Raw genomic sequence first — 12,321 nt, 5'->3', positions numbered from 1 at the left:
TATTAAGCTTCTGATAAAAATGCACTTTTGTATTTGTGTTCATAGCACAAATAAAGTGAGAACGCATCTGAAGAACTGACAAGGACCAGATTCAGTGGCCTTGTTCACCGTCTGAGTTACAGTTCTCTTAATCTAATCAAGTTATAAATTTTCATTGTTGCTTTACTCGTGGTGGCATTAGTGCACTTTCACCATAGGAACCTGTGCAGAGCCCCTCTGATGAAGACCCATGAATTTGTAAAGCAGTCTATGCACAGACATCCACTCAGTGTGGATGAATAAGAGACTCCATCAATCTGTCACTGATTGAGATAGTACAGATGGAGGCTTGGGGCTCCCCGATGCTAGGTGCTGTCCACCGGGGTGTAAATTATGACCCTGCCTCACTGTGTGGGTTAGTGGCCCTGCCTTGCCAGAGTCTGACCTGCAGTTCTGGAGTTTTTCACTTCAAAACCACCATCTTACCGCGATCAAGATCAAACAGAGGCAAAGTTAGTGGATACTGTGCAACTAAATGATTTATCACAACGAGCACAGCAAGATCCCCTCCCTCCTTTCTGTGCCTTTGCTTTCACAATCTCCTCGTTCGCACACACATGGCTGCGTACTCTCTAAAACACATCTCTTTGATTGTGACAGGGTAAGTGTGCACCGCCATTAATGTGTCCATTGGTGTGAAATGCCTGCTTGTGCAGCGAGTGTAAATTATCATCTTAGCAGACACGTCAACATCATGTCCCCTGTCTCTTAATCACTTTTTAAGGAAGAGCAGTGACAGCGAGGTTACCCTGTTAACTTCCCATACCTTCAGTCTGCGGCCCTCCTGACAAGAAAACGTGTAAATCCTTACGGTGTCATTATGAAAAACACTTGGCTTCATAAATCTGTTGGAATGGGCTCTTTTTCGCCGGCGAGCACAACACGACACAGCAGAGACCGCTTTTCTAGATGTTTATTTGTCCGTGGAAAAAAAGCATGACATTTCTTTATAAATTACTTCCTCCTTGTCCAGTGATCCCATGAGTGAAACTATGTTAAAACGTTCTTTAAAACCTCCCTTGACCTGAAATATAAAGAGTGGTTAAGTACACAGGAAACCCATCAAACCTCAAATGGTAGAAAAAACACCACGAGTGAGAGGAGAGGTCAGTTTTATTGTTGATTCATGGAAATTAAGCCGCACGTGGTCTCGAGGTTTTTTTTCTTTGTTTTATTTTGCTCTGTCTTTCATTAGGACTGCAGATTAAGCTCTTCTAGGTTTTGCAGTAAATAATATTCATATTGAGTCTGATAAAAATTGAGCGTTAGTGTTGGGATTCATTGCCGGCCGAATAAATCTGCCCAGAAACGTTGTCACACTGGCACCAGCATCAGTTCTGGGGATGTTATTAGAAGGGTGTGCGTTGTGTTAAGCTTGTTTCTTGCTTAACGTCGTTGTCAGGACGAACAGCCTTTATCAGTTGCCTACTCAAATTGACGAGACAAAGGCGTTTGCCAGGCAGTGACAATGAGGCCGCCCTCGCCAAACCCGAGAGGGCAGGGTGGCATTGTCTCTGGGTGTGTGAATGAAAAACATGAAGGCTCCACGGTGTCAGACATGTGGAGAGGAGTAGGAGAAAAAAAAAGAAAAAAAGAAAATACCAGCTGGTCTCCACTTTCACATGCTCTCCACTCACTTGTAACAGTAGTAATTATAAGACTTTTGAACGCCATCCAAAACCAGAAAGGAAATAGAGGTCCTGTGATAGGGGAGGATATGAAACTTCCTGCGCAGACGAGTGTTGCAGGTGCCCGTAGGATTCATCTGGCTGTGGAATCTTGGCGTGTTGTGTGTAAACACACACGTATGTAAACCTTCACACACACACGCGCGCGCACACACACAGACGCCCCTAAACCCCCCCGCCCCCTCTGTCCAACCGACGAGAACCGAGTAGCCTTACATATTCTTTCAGCATGTGAGCTGTGAGAAGAAGCAAAGAGCCAAACAGATGTTTTGTTGGCTGCATGAAGTATTTTGGCATTTCATACTTCCTGTTACAGTTCACTCCGAAAAAATGAATCGACACAAATACCGCACAAAGTTTTTATTAACGTGGAAAAAAAGAAGAAGAAAAAGAAAAAGTCGGTATCGTTTACATTTCAAACTTTGTGTAACATGAACAAATCCTGATTTTAACGTTAATTTATTTGTCGTTGTTTTTTTGTAATTACAGAAAATTAAAGCTGAATTGAAAAAAATACAATCTTAAATTGTGGTTGTTTATATTGTGCCTCATCTTTTTGTGATCCCCATCCCTCGCAGGCTCGTACCGGATGATGGGACCGGCGATTTTTATAGAAAAGCAAGAGATTTGCTAAATGTTTGCAGCTGCCCTGTGACCCATGCAGAAAGCCCTGACCTATAGGCTTACTCATCCACATCAGGCCTCCTCGTTATTATTCAAGCAACACATATTGGTCTCAGTTTTAATCCTCTCTCCCATTTGTATAAAAAGCTGCAGAACTAGATCTTTAAAGAGTTTTTCATACCTCTAGTTTAAAATGACATATAGAGTAAATAAAACCTGGGATTATTTGTATCCATATTAATTATTATTTTCTTTCATCTTGCGTGCACTTTTGGGATTTTAGGCCCTGAATGGCAGCGCAGACTTTCATAAACATGAACCTATCATGTGAAGTGATAGTAACGACCCCGCAGGGAATGGGAAAGAAAACACAATTAGTCATTTGAAAATGTGAACCCTTGCACTTGCTTTTTCATCCTTGCGTTCTTTGCCCCTCGTCCAAATGATCCTAAAAGCAATTTTAAGAAACCTTGAGAGTTGATTTACGACTCCGGCCTGTCATCTTAATCAAGTCTCTCAATGGAACGAGACAAAAGTCTAACACCAGTCCGAGCCCAGCGAGAGGGCTGAGCCAAACGGCGTCTGACAGTTGTCCTTTTCTGGCCGTGATTTAGGTGGGGCCTGCTCCACTGTTGTCGTGCTTCATCCGTTCTCCTTTAGCAGCATCTTGTGAGAGGGGTTACGCCATGCATAAAGCTACCCATGGTCTGCATTCTTGCTCGGACTGTTGAGGCTGTCAGGGGGCTCCTCTGATTTAGGGCGCCCCACTTCAGTGGCCCCTATAAATTTAAAAACTAATTCAGTGCTCTACAGGACTTTTTGTTTTTGTAGCTGGCCCTCTGCTCCTTATTGTTACTGACAATTTTATGAAGTGCTCTTAATGAGCAGCAGATTAAAGGTGGCCTCTGATGGTAGGCGCCTGAGAATACCAGGCTGGTAGAGGGAGAAGTTACTCAGGCCTTTGTGTGGGGGACGGTTTGGGGGTAAGCAGTGCAAAGGAATGATAGGAAAATGATCTTGTACTGTATTTTTTTGCCTTGTGAAGTGGTACATGGAGATACTGAACACCTTAAACACGTGAATGCGAGGTAATCAGATGCAGAGTCCACATTATGAGCCAGTGAGCCGTGGGAATGATACGGAGGAGGGATTGAGGGAGGGAGGGGGGCAGAGTGATGTGTTTTTACTGTGACTCCAACGGTTTTCAGGAACTTCGGCATTTTATACCAGCCCGAAAGTAAACACAGCTAACACTTTACAGCCAATTAAATAGTACTTAAAGCCCGGCGTTTATGGAGGTAAACATGTTGGAGAGTTTAGGGAGGCTACAGCCAGTGGGATACTTGAACCCTGCTCTCAGGTTTGCTCTCAGTACATCAGAACTGCTCTAAAGTAGAAGGAGGGTAAGAGCGAATATATACACAGAGGGATTTGTGCCAGCAGATGTTCTCCTTGCACTCTATCTATCAGGCAGACTGACAGCCATTAAAAACAGTGTGAGTAAGTCAGCCTAATGAATCCAAACATGTCAGCGGGGAAGGAGGTTTTTGTCGCTGACCTAATATGCTGGAGGTACGTTTAAAATTACATATGTAAAAGGCGTCACATGTACTTCTGTGTCATAACTCTCAGTTGTGGAGTTGTGTAAACATTTATTTTTCTTTTTGCTCGGCAAAGATGTTGCATATGTCTCGTGTTGGAATCCAAGGATTGGCTGTTTAACGGAAGACTTGCTTTAACGCATCACAGAAACCAAGTGCAGCACGTGTTTTATGATCTCGTAAACGAGCAGCGATGTTGTGAAACGTGTGTCTGTGTGCTTGGGGGGTGGGGGGGTGGGGGGGCGGATTGTGTAGGTGGGTGGGGGTCGAGTGTGTGATTGGGATTTATCTGTACCCCCACATCCACCCACCCCCTTTGTCTGGATGGTGGAGCACTCCCTAGAGAGCAATGCTGAACAGACAGGAATCTGTGTCCAGATTTCCAGAGATTCTCCCTGGACGTGTCGCTGCGTGAGAGCTGTTTTTCTTTCGCAGTCCACAAGCACATAGCTGCAGCAAAATGGTGAAATGAACGCATTACTTAATATAATATAAATATTTTTAAATAAAAAAAAGAGCAGCCATTGTTGCACGCTCATGCTTAGCATGTTTGGAAACTGCCTTTTCAGGCTTTCAGTGCTACGTGTGAAAAGGATACATTCCAATAATAATTTTGCCTATTTAATGAATTTAAAATGGGTTATATCTCTTACTAAAATGCCCAAATTATCTTCTTCTTTTTTTGCAGATCTTCATCAACAATGAATGGCAGGACTCTGTTAGTGGAAAGGTCTTCCCTGTCTACAACCCGGCTACTGGAGAGCAGATCTGTGAAGTCCAGGAAGCAGACAAGGTAAATGTTATACAATGTTTTATGGTGGAGTATTATTATAAGTATTACATTACATAAGTATAGTTAAACCAAGTAAATGGTTAAAGTCATTACTGTTGATGGATGTAGAAGTTTTTATTGGTAAAACTAATTTTTAACTTGTTCATGTTGGACTAGCGTGCAGGCTTAAACAACAAAAGCAAGCGTTTAGTGGATGTTAGACAATATACAAGATAAAAAAAGATAAAAAAGACAGAAAAGATAAAGACAGAACTACACACACACACACACACACACACACACAGGTGGGAGGGTAACCCAAGTGAACCTCATGGGGTGGGGCAGATGATCCCAAAGGACAGAAAGCAACATGAGCAGAAAGTAAAACCTCAACAAGACCCTTGATGTTCAGCAGATACATTCACATGTTGTGCAAACACAGAAGAGATAAATGCAGCTAGAAATAACAAATTATTCTTAAAGTTTTTCTTAATTCATTTGCTCCATATTTTTATTCTTGGGCTTTAAAAGAGTAGCTTTAAATTATTCATAGTTCAGTGTTATCTTTATTAATCATATACTTGGCCTTGGTCCATTCCCTTAGTTCATCAGTTTAGCCCCTCCCACTTAAAGCCAGTTTTCTTTTGATTGGCTGTCTCTCACAAACAGCGGGTTTGAACAGCTGCCAGCGTGGCCTCTGTACTCACAGTACAGTACTTTGAGATGAAAACGTTAGGATGCCCTCTCTCTCTTTTTCTCATCACACAGAGCCAAGAGTTAAAAAAAAAAAAAAGCTGGTGTAAACTGAGCATGCAGTGAGGTCTGGAGTTTCTGGCTCACAGGGATTACTTTTATACATGATGACCTAATTTTCTGAAACTTAAGCCATGTTTAAAGTGAGCATGTAACAGTATATATATTTGAAAAGCATAATGGAGCTACCTTAAATACATGTAGTACAGTAAAAAGAATAATGAATTTCTCTGTACTTAGGTTTCAGCGCTGGAGAGTCTAACAATGAAAGGTGGGGGGGGGTTTACCCATAATCAGGAAACATATCACTTCATTTGCATCGCAAAGATTTAAAAAAAAGTCACACTTTAGGGTTAAAGTTGAGACTTTCTGTATATCTTACTTAGTGAGTGCCCTGTAAAAGGTTAACCATCTTTTTATTGGATAGGGCAGTGCAGAGAGTAGGAAAGTGGGGAGAGAGTGAAAACATGCAGGAAATGGTCTGTAATGAACTCCAACTCTGGCTCCTGCAGTAAGGACGCTATCCTTTGGTACATGCGTTGCATGCTTAAACAGGTATAGCTATAGTGTTGGCCTGGAGTCTAGTCTTTAGCCGTCATACATGAGTGAAATAGCTGGATCTGAAATATTAAAGAAAAGCAAAAGCACAATATGAGACAAATCATCTTCAGCATTCAGCATATACACTTCTATGTCAGATGTAGGCCTGCTAAAATGCAGAGACAGATCATGAAGTGACATGTTTTTTTTCCCCCTGTAGGCTGACGTTGATAAAGCCGTGCAGGCAGCTCGCCTGGCCTTTTCTTTGGGCTCTGTGTGGCGAAGGATGGATGCTTCAGAGAGGGGTCGACTGCTGTCCAAACTGGCTGACCTGGTGGAGAGGGACAGTGTCTACCTAGCAGTAAGTGGACAAATACTGGGAATGTTCTCTTATTTTTCCTCACATGTTATTAAATGCATTTTATGCCTTTTGGAAAGAAGGATCTACAGTTGCTTTTGTGCTTGATAGTACAAATACATGCAAATGTCCTAAAGCGAGCATATTACTGCCGTACTTGTAGTTAAGTGTTATCTTAGTGTCACATTTCACCCGTGGGTGCGTGTAAAAGATAGAAAACAGTATGGAAATATGTGAAGATCACAAGGTTATATCACATATTTGTCCCTCGTCTCTCTTCAGACTATTGAGTCACTGGACAGTGGAAAGCCTTTCCTGCCCACTCTGTTTGTGGACCTCCAAGGAACCATAAAGACACTGAGATACTTTGCTGGATATGCCGACAAGATCCATGGTACTTCCATTCCAATGGGTAAGAGCCGTTTGGACCGAGAGAGATGAAGGGTACTAGCAGTTAAAGAAAGGATTAGTCAGATGGTATTAAAGAAAGAGCCAGGTTTGTGTTTTTGTGTTTGTTCCTCTGACTTTTTGGTACCAAAAAACAAACAAAAAATGCAACAACACTCAACTGAAATTGCAAACTTAACATATATGATTAGTCAGGATTTAAAAACTGAAGCATGTGTGGAAGATCTTTAAATCTACTTCTTTCTTCTAATGGCCAGCAGGGGGCGACTCCTCTGGTTGCAAAAAGAAGACTGACTGTATAGAAGTGTATGGGAAAGATCACTTTCTTTCTGATCTGCTCTTTGACCTCAGTAAACACTTTCCTTGATTAATAAACCAGTTAAACGCCTAAAGATTGCAACATAATGTTTATTTTGTCATTTCTAGTTCCCATTTAGAGAAAATCTATGATAATGAGAGATATGCCTTAGGGCGTGGCAACCTGTAGTTGATAAATCAATTCAATATGAATGCAACACGTCTCCGGTTTCTTAACCGCTCGCTCTTTGCATCAGCTTGAAGTTTCAATACAGAATTTCTCAAACAATTGTTGATGTTACACTGTGCACATTTTTTACACAGTCTGTCATTCAGATTTAATGTGTCAAACCTCTTAGACAATAGTTAGCTGTTTGTTGTGAGAAGTGAGCAGCTGAAAGTAGCTTTAAATTCTCCACTAACTCTACTGAGAGCTTTAGCAGGCACGGTTTTATTCTGAGACCCTTTTGGTATCAGTAAAAGGTTTTAATTGTTATTGTGCATTACTGGGGTGTCAGGAAAATGAAATTAAAATAAAACAAAATAAAAAAATAGTTCCCTGACCTGGAAAATCAATACGATCGCTCTTTGAAGTCTGTTGATCAACTTTACTTTTATTATTGTTACATGTGCTAATTGAATTTGGGATATATTATTATATTGACTGTGTTCCACACAAAGTGACCTAGATTAGTAAGTTATTATATAATTTACAACCAGTGCCTGATAAAAAATGCAGCAAATTGGTGTTTATTTTTTTAATAAGTATTTTTATTGAGAGACAAATGTACATAAGTTTACAATGACAATACAATCTGTTCCCCTCACATATTTGTTAGTTGTTCTTACATGAACAGATACAATAACACACACACACACACACACACACACACACACACACACACACACACACACACACACACACACAGTCACACCCACGCTTATATAAAATTGAGAAAAACAAACAAAACAAAAAACCCCAAAAAAACCCAAAAACTAAGAAGAAACCCAAAACACACACACACAAAAAAAAAAAGGGGGGGGGGATGATATTAATCAGCTGGTAGAACGTTTAATGACTTGCAATAGTTTGAATAGTAAACCCTGTACAATACACAGGACGTACTATAACGGACATTGGATACTGCTTTCTCCCATTGCTGATCCGAAAAAATTACTCCTAACTCCCGCTCCCAAGCCCTCCTAATTTTAACAACTGAATGGACATGTAAATCCATAAGTTTTTTATATATTAAAGATATAATTGACTTTTTATTGGGTTTAAGGGATAAGAATTCCTCCCAAGGCTGGACATTTGGAAGAAGAGGGTTGGACGGGAAGAGAGCAGAAGTGCAATGCCGTGCCTGAAAATAACGGAATAGATTGGTAGCCGGAAGATTTGTTTCTGAACACAGGTCTAAAAAAGTTAAGAAAGTGCCATCTTTATAGAGATCCTTAAAAGTATTAATACCATGACGCTTCCACTGTACATAGGTACCAAAATCTGTGTTTATTATATACGACAAGCCGCTATAAACATGATTTTAAAACACTCAGAACAATAAAATAAAAAAAATCTTTGTAGCCTCCGTTAATCTTTTCCTACACTGACTGAAAAGCATGTGGACAGTCAGGAGAACTATGTTATAATATAGGAACCCTGTAAGAGGAGCATGAGAATGCACAATTAATATAGGGATTTAAGTTGTGCAACATTAATTTTTTTTGCTTTTAAGCTACTTTAGAGACCTTTGACTAGGATCATTGCATAAATTCTTGCAATATTTTAATACAAGGCTTTTTACAAGTACAGGAAATTTAAATCTTTTTTGGGGGGGGGGGGCATCTCTATTTGACATCACCATTTATTAAATTTTTTAGTAAAACAAAACACTCTTTTTATTTCATTGTGTTCAGAGTTTTGCAGAAAGCTAAGCTTACATTCAGCGGGTGAAGGTAACAAATTGGTAATCAATCTAAACACAGTAGAGCCAGCTGCCAGTGTTGCCCCTCTAAAGCAGCTGAATCTGAGGGTGGAAGAGAAGAAAGTTGGCTGTGTGTTTTAAAAGGAAGAAAAAAAAGAATGAGAGAGACTGAGAGGACATGGAAAACATCCTGATACCGCTGTATTGTCCCTCTCAAAGCTTCTCTTGTACGCTGCTGCCAAACCAACCACGGCGAGCGTTTTCCCAGGGCTTTGGTCTAAGCTTTATTCCACTTGTAGGCTTTCAGAGTAAATAAATAAGGGTATTCCTGTAGCCTGTATGATGTAAGTAATCATGTTTGTTCACCTGTTAGAATGAGGCGCAACACAGCTACCATGAGCAGCTCCTCTGCAGCTATTTGTCTTGCCTGTTATGCTGATACTGTGGTGTTAAATTTATATCAGAGACGGCATGAAATGAATGGGGAGTGTCATTATGTGCAGCACCTTTGGCAGTACAGTTTGGTATCATTTACACCGCCTGTGCCAAATTGAAATATAATTCATGTGCAGGCGTCATTCTTTCAAACAAGGCTTCAGATACTCGAGTTCCTCCAGAAAATGTCATGCCTACTGGGTTTATAGATTCATTCCACAAACAATAGCAGTTTTGCAAGATCCACACTGGAATACACGGACAAAAAAAAGAAAAAGTTGAAATATGGGAATCTTACTGCAGTTTTGTATCTGTTGTCAACGTGATTGTTTGACTTGTCATCCCCCCACTGATCCTTCCAGTCCAAGTGCAACATTAAGCAATCATCAGCTGACCACTGTGGTAACAAATTTATACACACATTTCTCAATATGAATTGTTTTTCTGAAAAATGAACAAGCATGGCACACCCTCAGCAAGTACCTCCTTTTTACTCAAGTAATGCAAGAGGAATGAGCAAACCTTTCCAGCATAACACCCATCTCTATGACCTAAAACAGTTACACACATGCCTGTGCTGCTGGAGGAAACGTAATCTCTCACCAGGGTAAAGCAACAAGGAATGCTGCATGTGGATTCATTTGCAAATTAACATGTCGAGTCAACAACACCAGGGGAGTCAGGTGGTGACGTTTTTCATGTGTTTAGAGGGATTTTTTAGTATTTCCTATTAAGTGCTTTTTTGTTAAAGTGTTAAAGCTAGGAATAAATAACCCAGTTCTCTCTTTGCTCATGTGTTTTCCTCTACAGATGGAGAGTATCTGACATTTACCAGATATGAGCCTATTGGAGTTTGTGGACAAATTGTCCCTGTGAGTATAACTTTTCTGAAAAGTGACATGCAAACATGACAGGGAAGTGTGAAGAAAAAATAAAAAAGATGGAGTTAGCTGCGTCTAAAAGTACTGAATTACATTCAGAATTTTCCAGTAATTCCCTGTCAGCCACAGTTTTTAAATCTTACCGGTAATCCCCCGCAACCACTCCAAACCCCACCCCCCCCAGTGTGCCGGTGGCTTTGAGGAAAAGGGAACAAGAAGTGAGAAGCAGAAGAATGAGCTAAGGGATTTAACAGAGTGTGTTTGAGGAAAGAAGAATGATGAGAAAGGAGGAAAAGATCAAGGAGAAAGAGACACTGTTGATTGTGCAAGAGTGCAGAAAGCGTGTGGTTCTGTGTTGAGCCCCATGGGCTCCTGTGCAAAGCAGAAATAACACAGGCCTGTGTGTTGAACAGTGATACGGGTCTATTGCACATGTGTTGCAATTTCCCGACTTTCTCAGAATACTGTGGGAAGAGAAAATACTGTACAAGTGCCGAGAACATTTTCTCACTTGACTATGTTTAGACAGAGTGAAAATGAGAGTGAGTGACTTAAGAGCGATGAGTTATTGAACTTGACTTGTGACCACCCAGTGTGTCAGATGCATGATGTCTTTTTCCGGTGTTTGTGTGTGTGTCTCTGTGTGCGTGCGCGTGTGTGTTGTACACAGTGGAACTTCCCTCTGATGATGACAGCATGGAAGCTGGGCCCAGCGCTCGCGTGTGGAAACACTGTCGTCCTGAAACCTGCTGAGGAGACGCCGCTCACCTGCCTCTACATGGCAGCTCTAATCAAGGAGGTAAATGACAGAGTCACTATGACGACGGTAAACATTTCGCGTGCACAGTTTCAAGCATGAGTGCTGAACTAACTGAAACAGAATCACTTATAGGTTTTATTTTGCCAAGGACACAGTGTTCACTTTGACTTTGGCCAACACTTTATTTAGACAGTTCAATGTTAATGTAACCAAAAGGCGATAAAAAACAGATGTTTAGCGAAGTGTCACATCGATTTGGTGCATCATCTCAGAGTCAGTGAAGTAGGACTTGGCCTTTATGTTATCTCCAGCCAATATAGAGCCAAAATGAAATGGTTAGTTTGCCTCAATTATGCAAATGAACTTTTTAATGGTCTAAAACATACAGATTTTAGTCTCTTAATACAACAATAAAATTTATTTAGGATGATAAAAATGAAACATTTAAAATCTTTCTTTATTTTAATGAAAAAAAAAAAGCTCAGAATTAGCATCTGTCTGGTGGGAAATGCTGCAGAAACAGTAATAATGAGGTTAATATTGTGAATATCTATTTTTGCTGAGCTTTCACGCTGCATTTAAAAACCTTCATGTTGGTCTCTGTCACATAATTAAGTGTCAGAAATACAAAATAATTATCTGATGCAGAACTAAACACACGTCTAGTGTCTCTAGTTTACTACCTCTGGTAGTTTAGTCAAAATAAAATCCAAATATTAATATTAATACAGCTAATTCAACTCAATTCAATATTCACTGTATGGACAAAAGTACTGGGTCAAACCTATTCATCTTTGAATTCCAATGTTTTCATCTACTGCCTTCACACACATTTGTAAAAGACTGGGTCGTTCTAAAGAACTCACTAAATTTGAACGTTTTGCTGTAATAGGATGCCACCTATGCAACAAGTCAGTTTGTGAAACTTCTACCCTCCTAGATATTACACGATCAACTGAAAGGGGAATTGCTGCAATGCGGGAGGCTTTACTAAGAACAGCAACTCAGCCATGAAATCAAAGACCACATAAAGTTATAGAGCAGCAGCACCAAGTGCTAAGGGAAAATAGTCCCTGAATGTCAAATTACAAACAGCAAAACCTCCTTTTTTCTTTAACATCAGCACAAAAACTTTGTGCCAGGAGCTTCGTGGCATGGGTTTCCATGGCTAAGCAGCTCCTGTATTTGTAATGTGTAGGTGTCAGAAGTTTAAACTGCTTGTGTTAAAAACTAATATATA

The 12,321-nt window shown here is 40.4% G+C and overlaps 1 protein-coding gene across 1 annotated transcript in view; it reads left to right on the top strand.

Moving 5' to 3' along the window:
- The window catches only part of aldh1a2 (aldehyde dehydrogenase 1 family, member A2), a 28,522-nt gene that overhangs the window by 3,269 nt on the left and 12,932 nt on the right, over positions 1-12,321 (top strand). Inside the window, exons 2-6 of the mRNA XM_040010619.1 lie at positions 4,641-4,745; positions 6,238-6,378; positions 6,658-6,787; positions 10,251-10,312; positions 10,992-11,120. Coding sequence (XP_039866553.1) covers positions 4,641-4,745; positions 6,238-6,378; positions 6,658-6,787; positions 10,251-10,312; positions 10,992-11,120 — 567 coding nt within the window. The remainder of the gene's footprint in view (positions 1-4,640; positions 4,746-6,237; positions 6,379-6,657; positions 6,788-10,250; positions 10,313-10,991; positions 11,121-12,321) is intronic.

The sequence above is a fragment of the Simochromis diagramma genome, unplaced genomic scaffold (assembly GCF_900408965.1).
Source record: "Simochromis diagramma unplaced genomic scaffold, fSimDia1.1 OVJJ01000603.1, whole genome shotgun sequence".
NCBI lineage: Eukaryota > Metazoa > Chordata > Actinopteri > Cichliformes > Cichlidae > Simochromis > Simochromis diagramma.
Note: the sequence above shows the minus strand (reverse complement) of the source record. Positions and strands in the feature narration are given on the sequence as shown.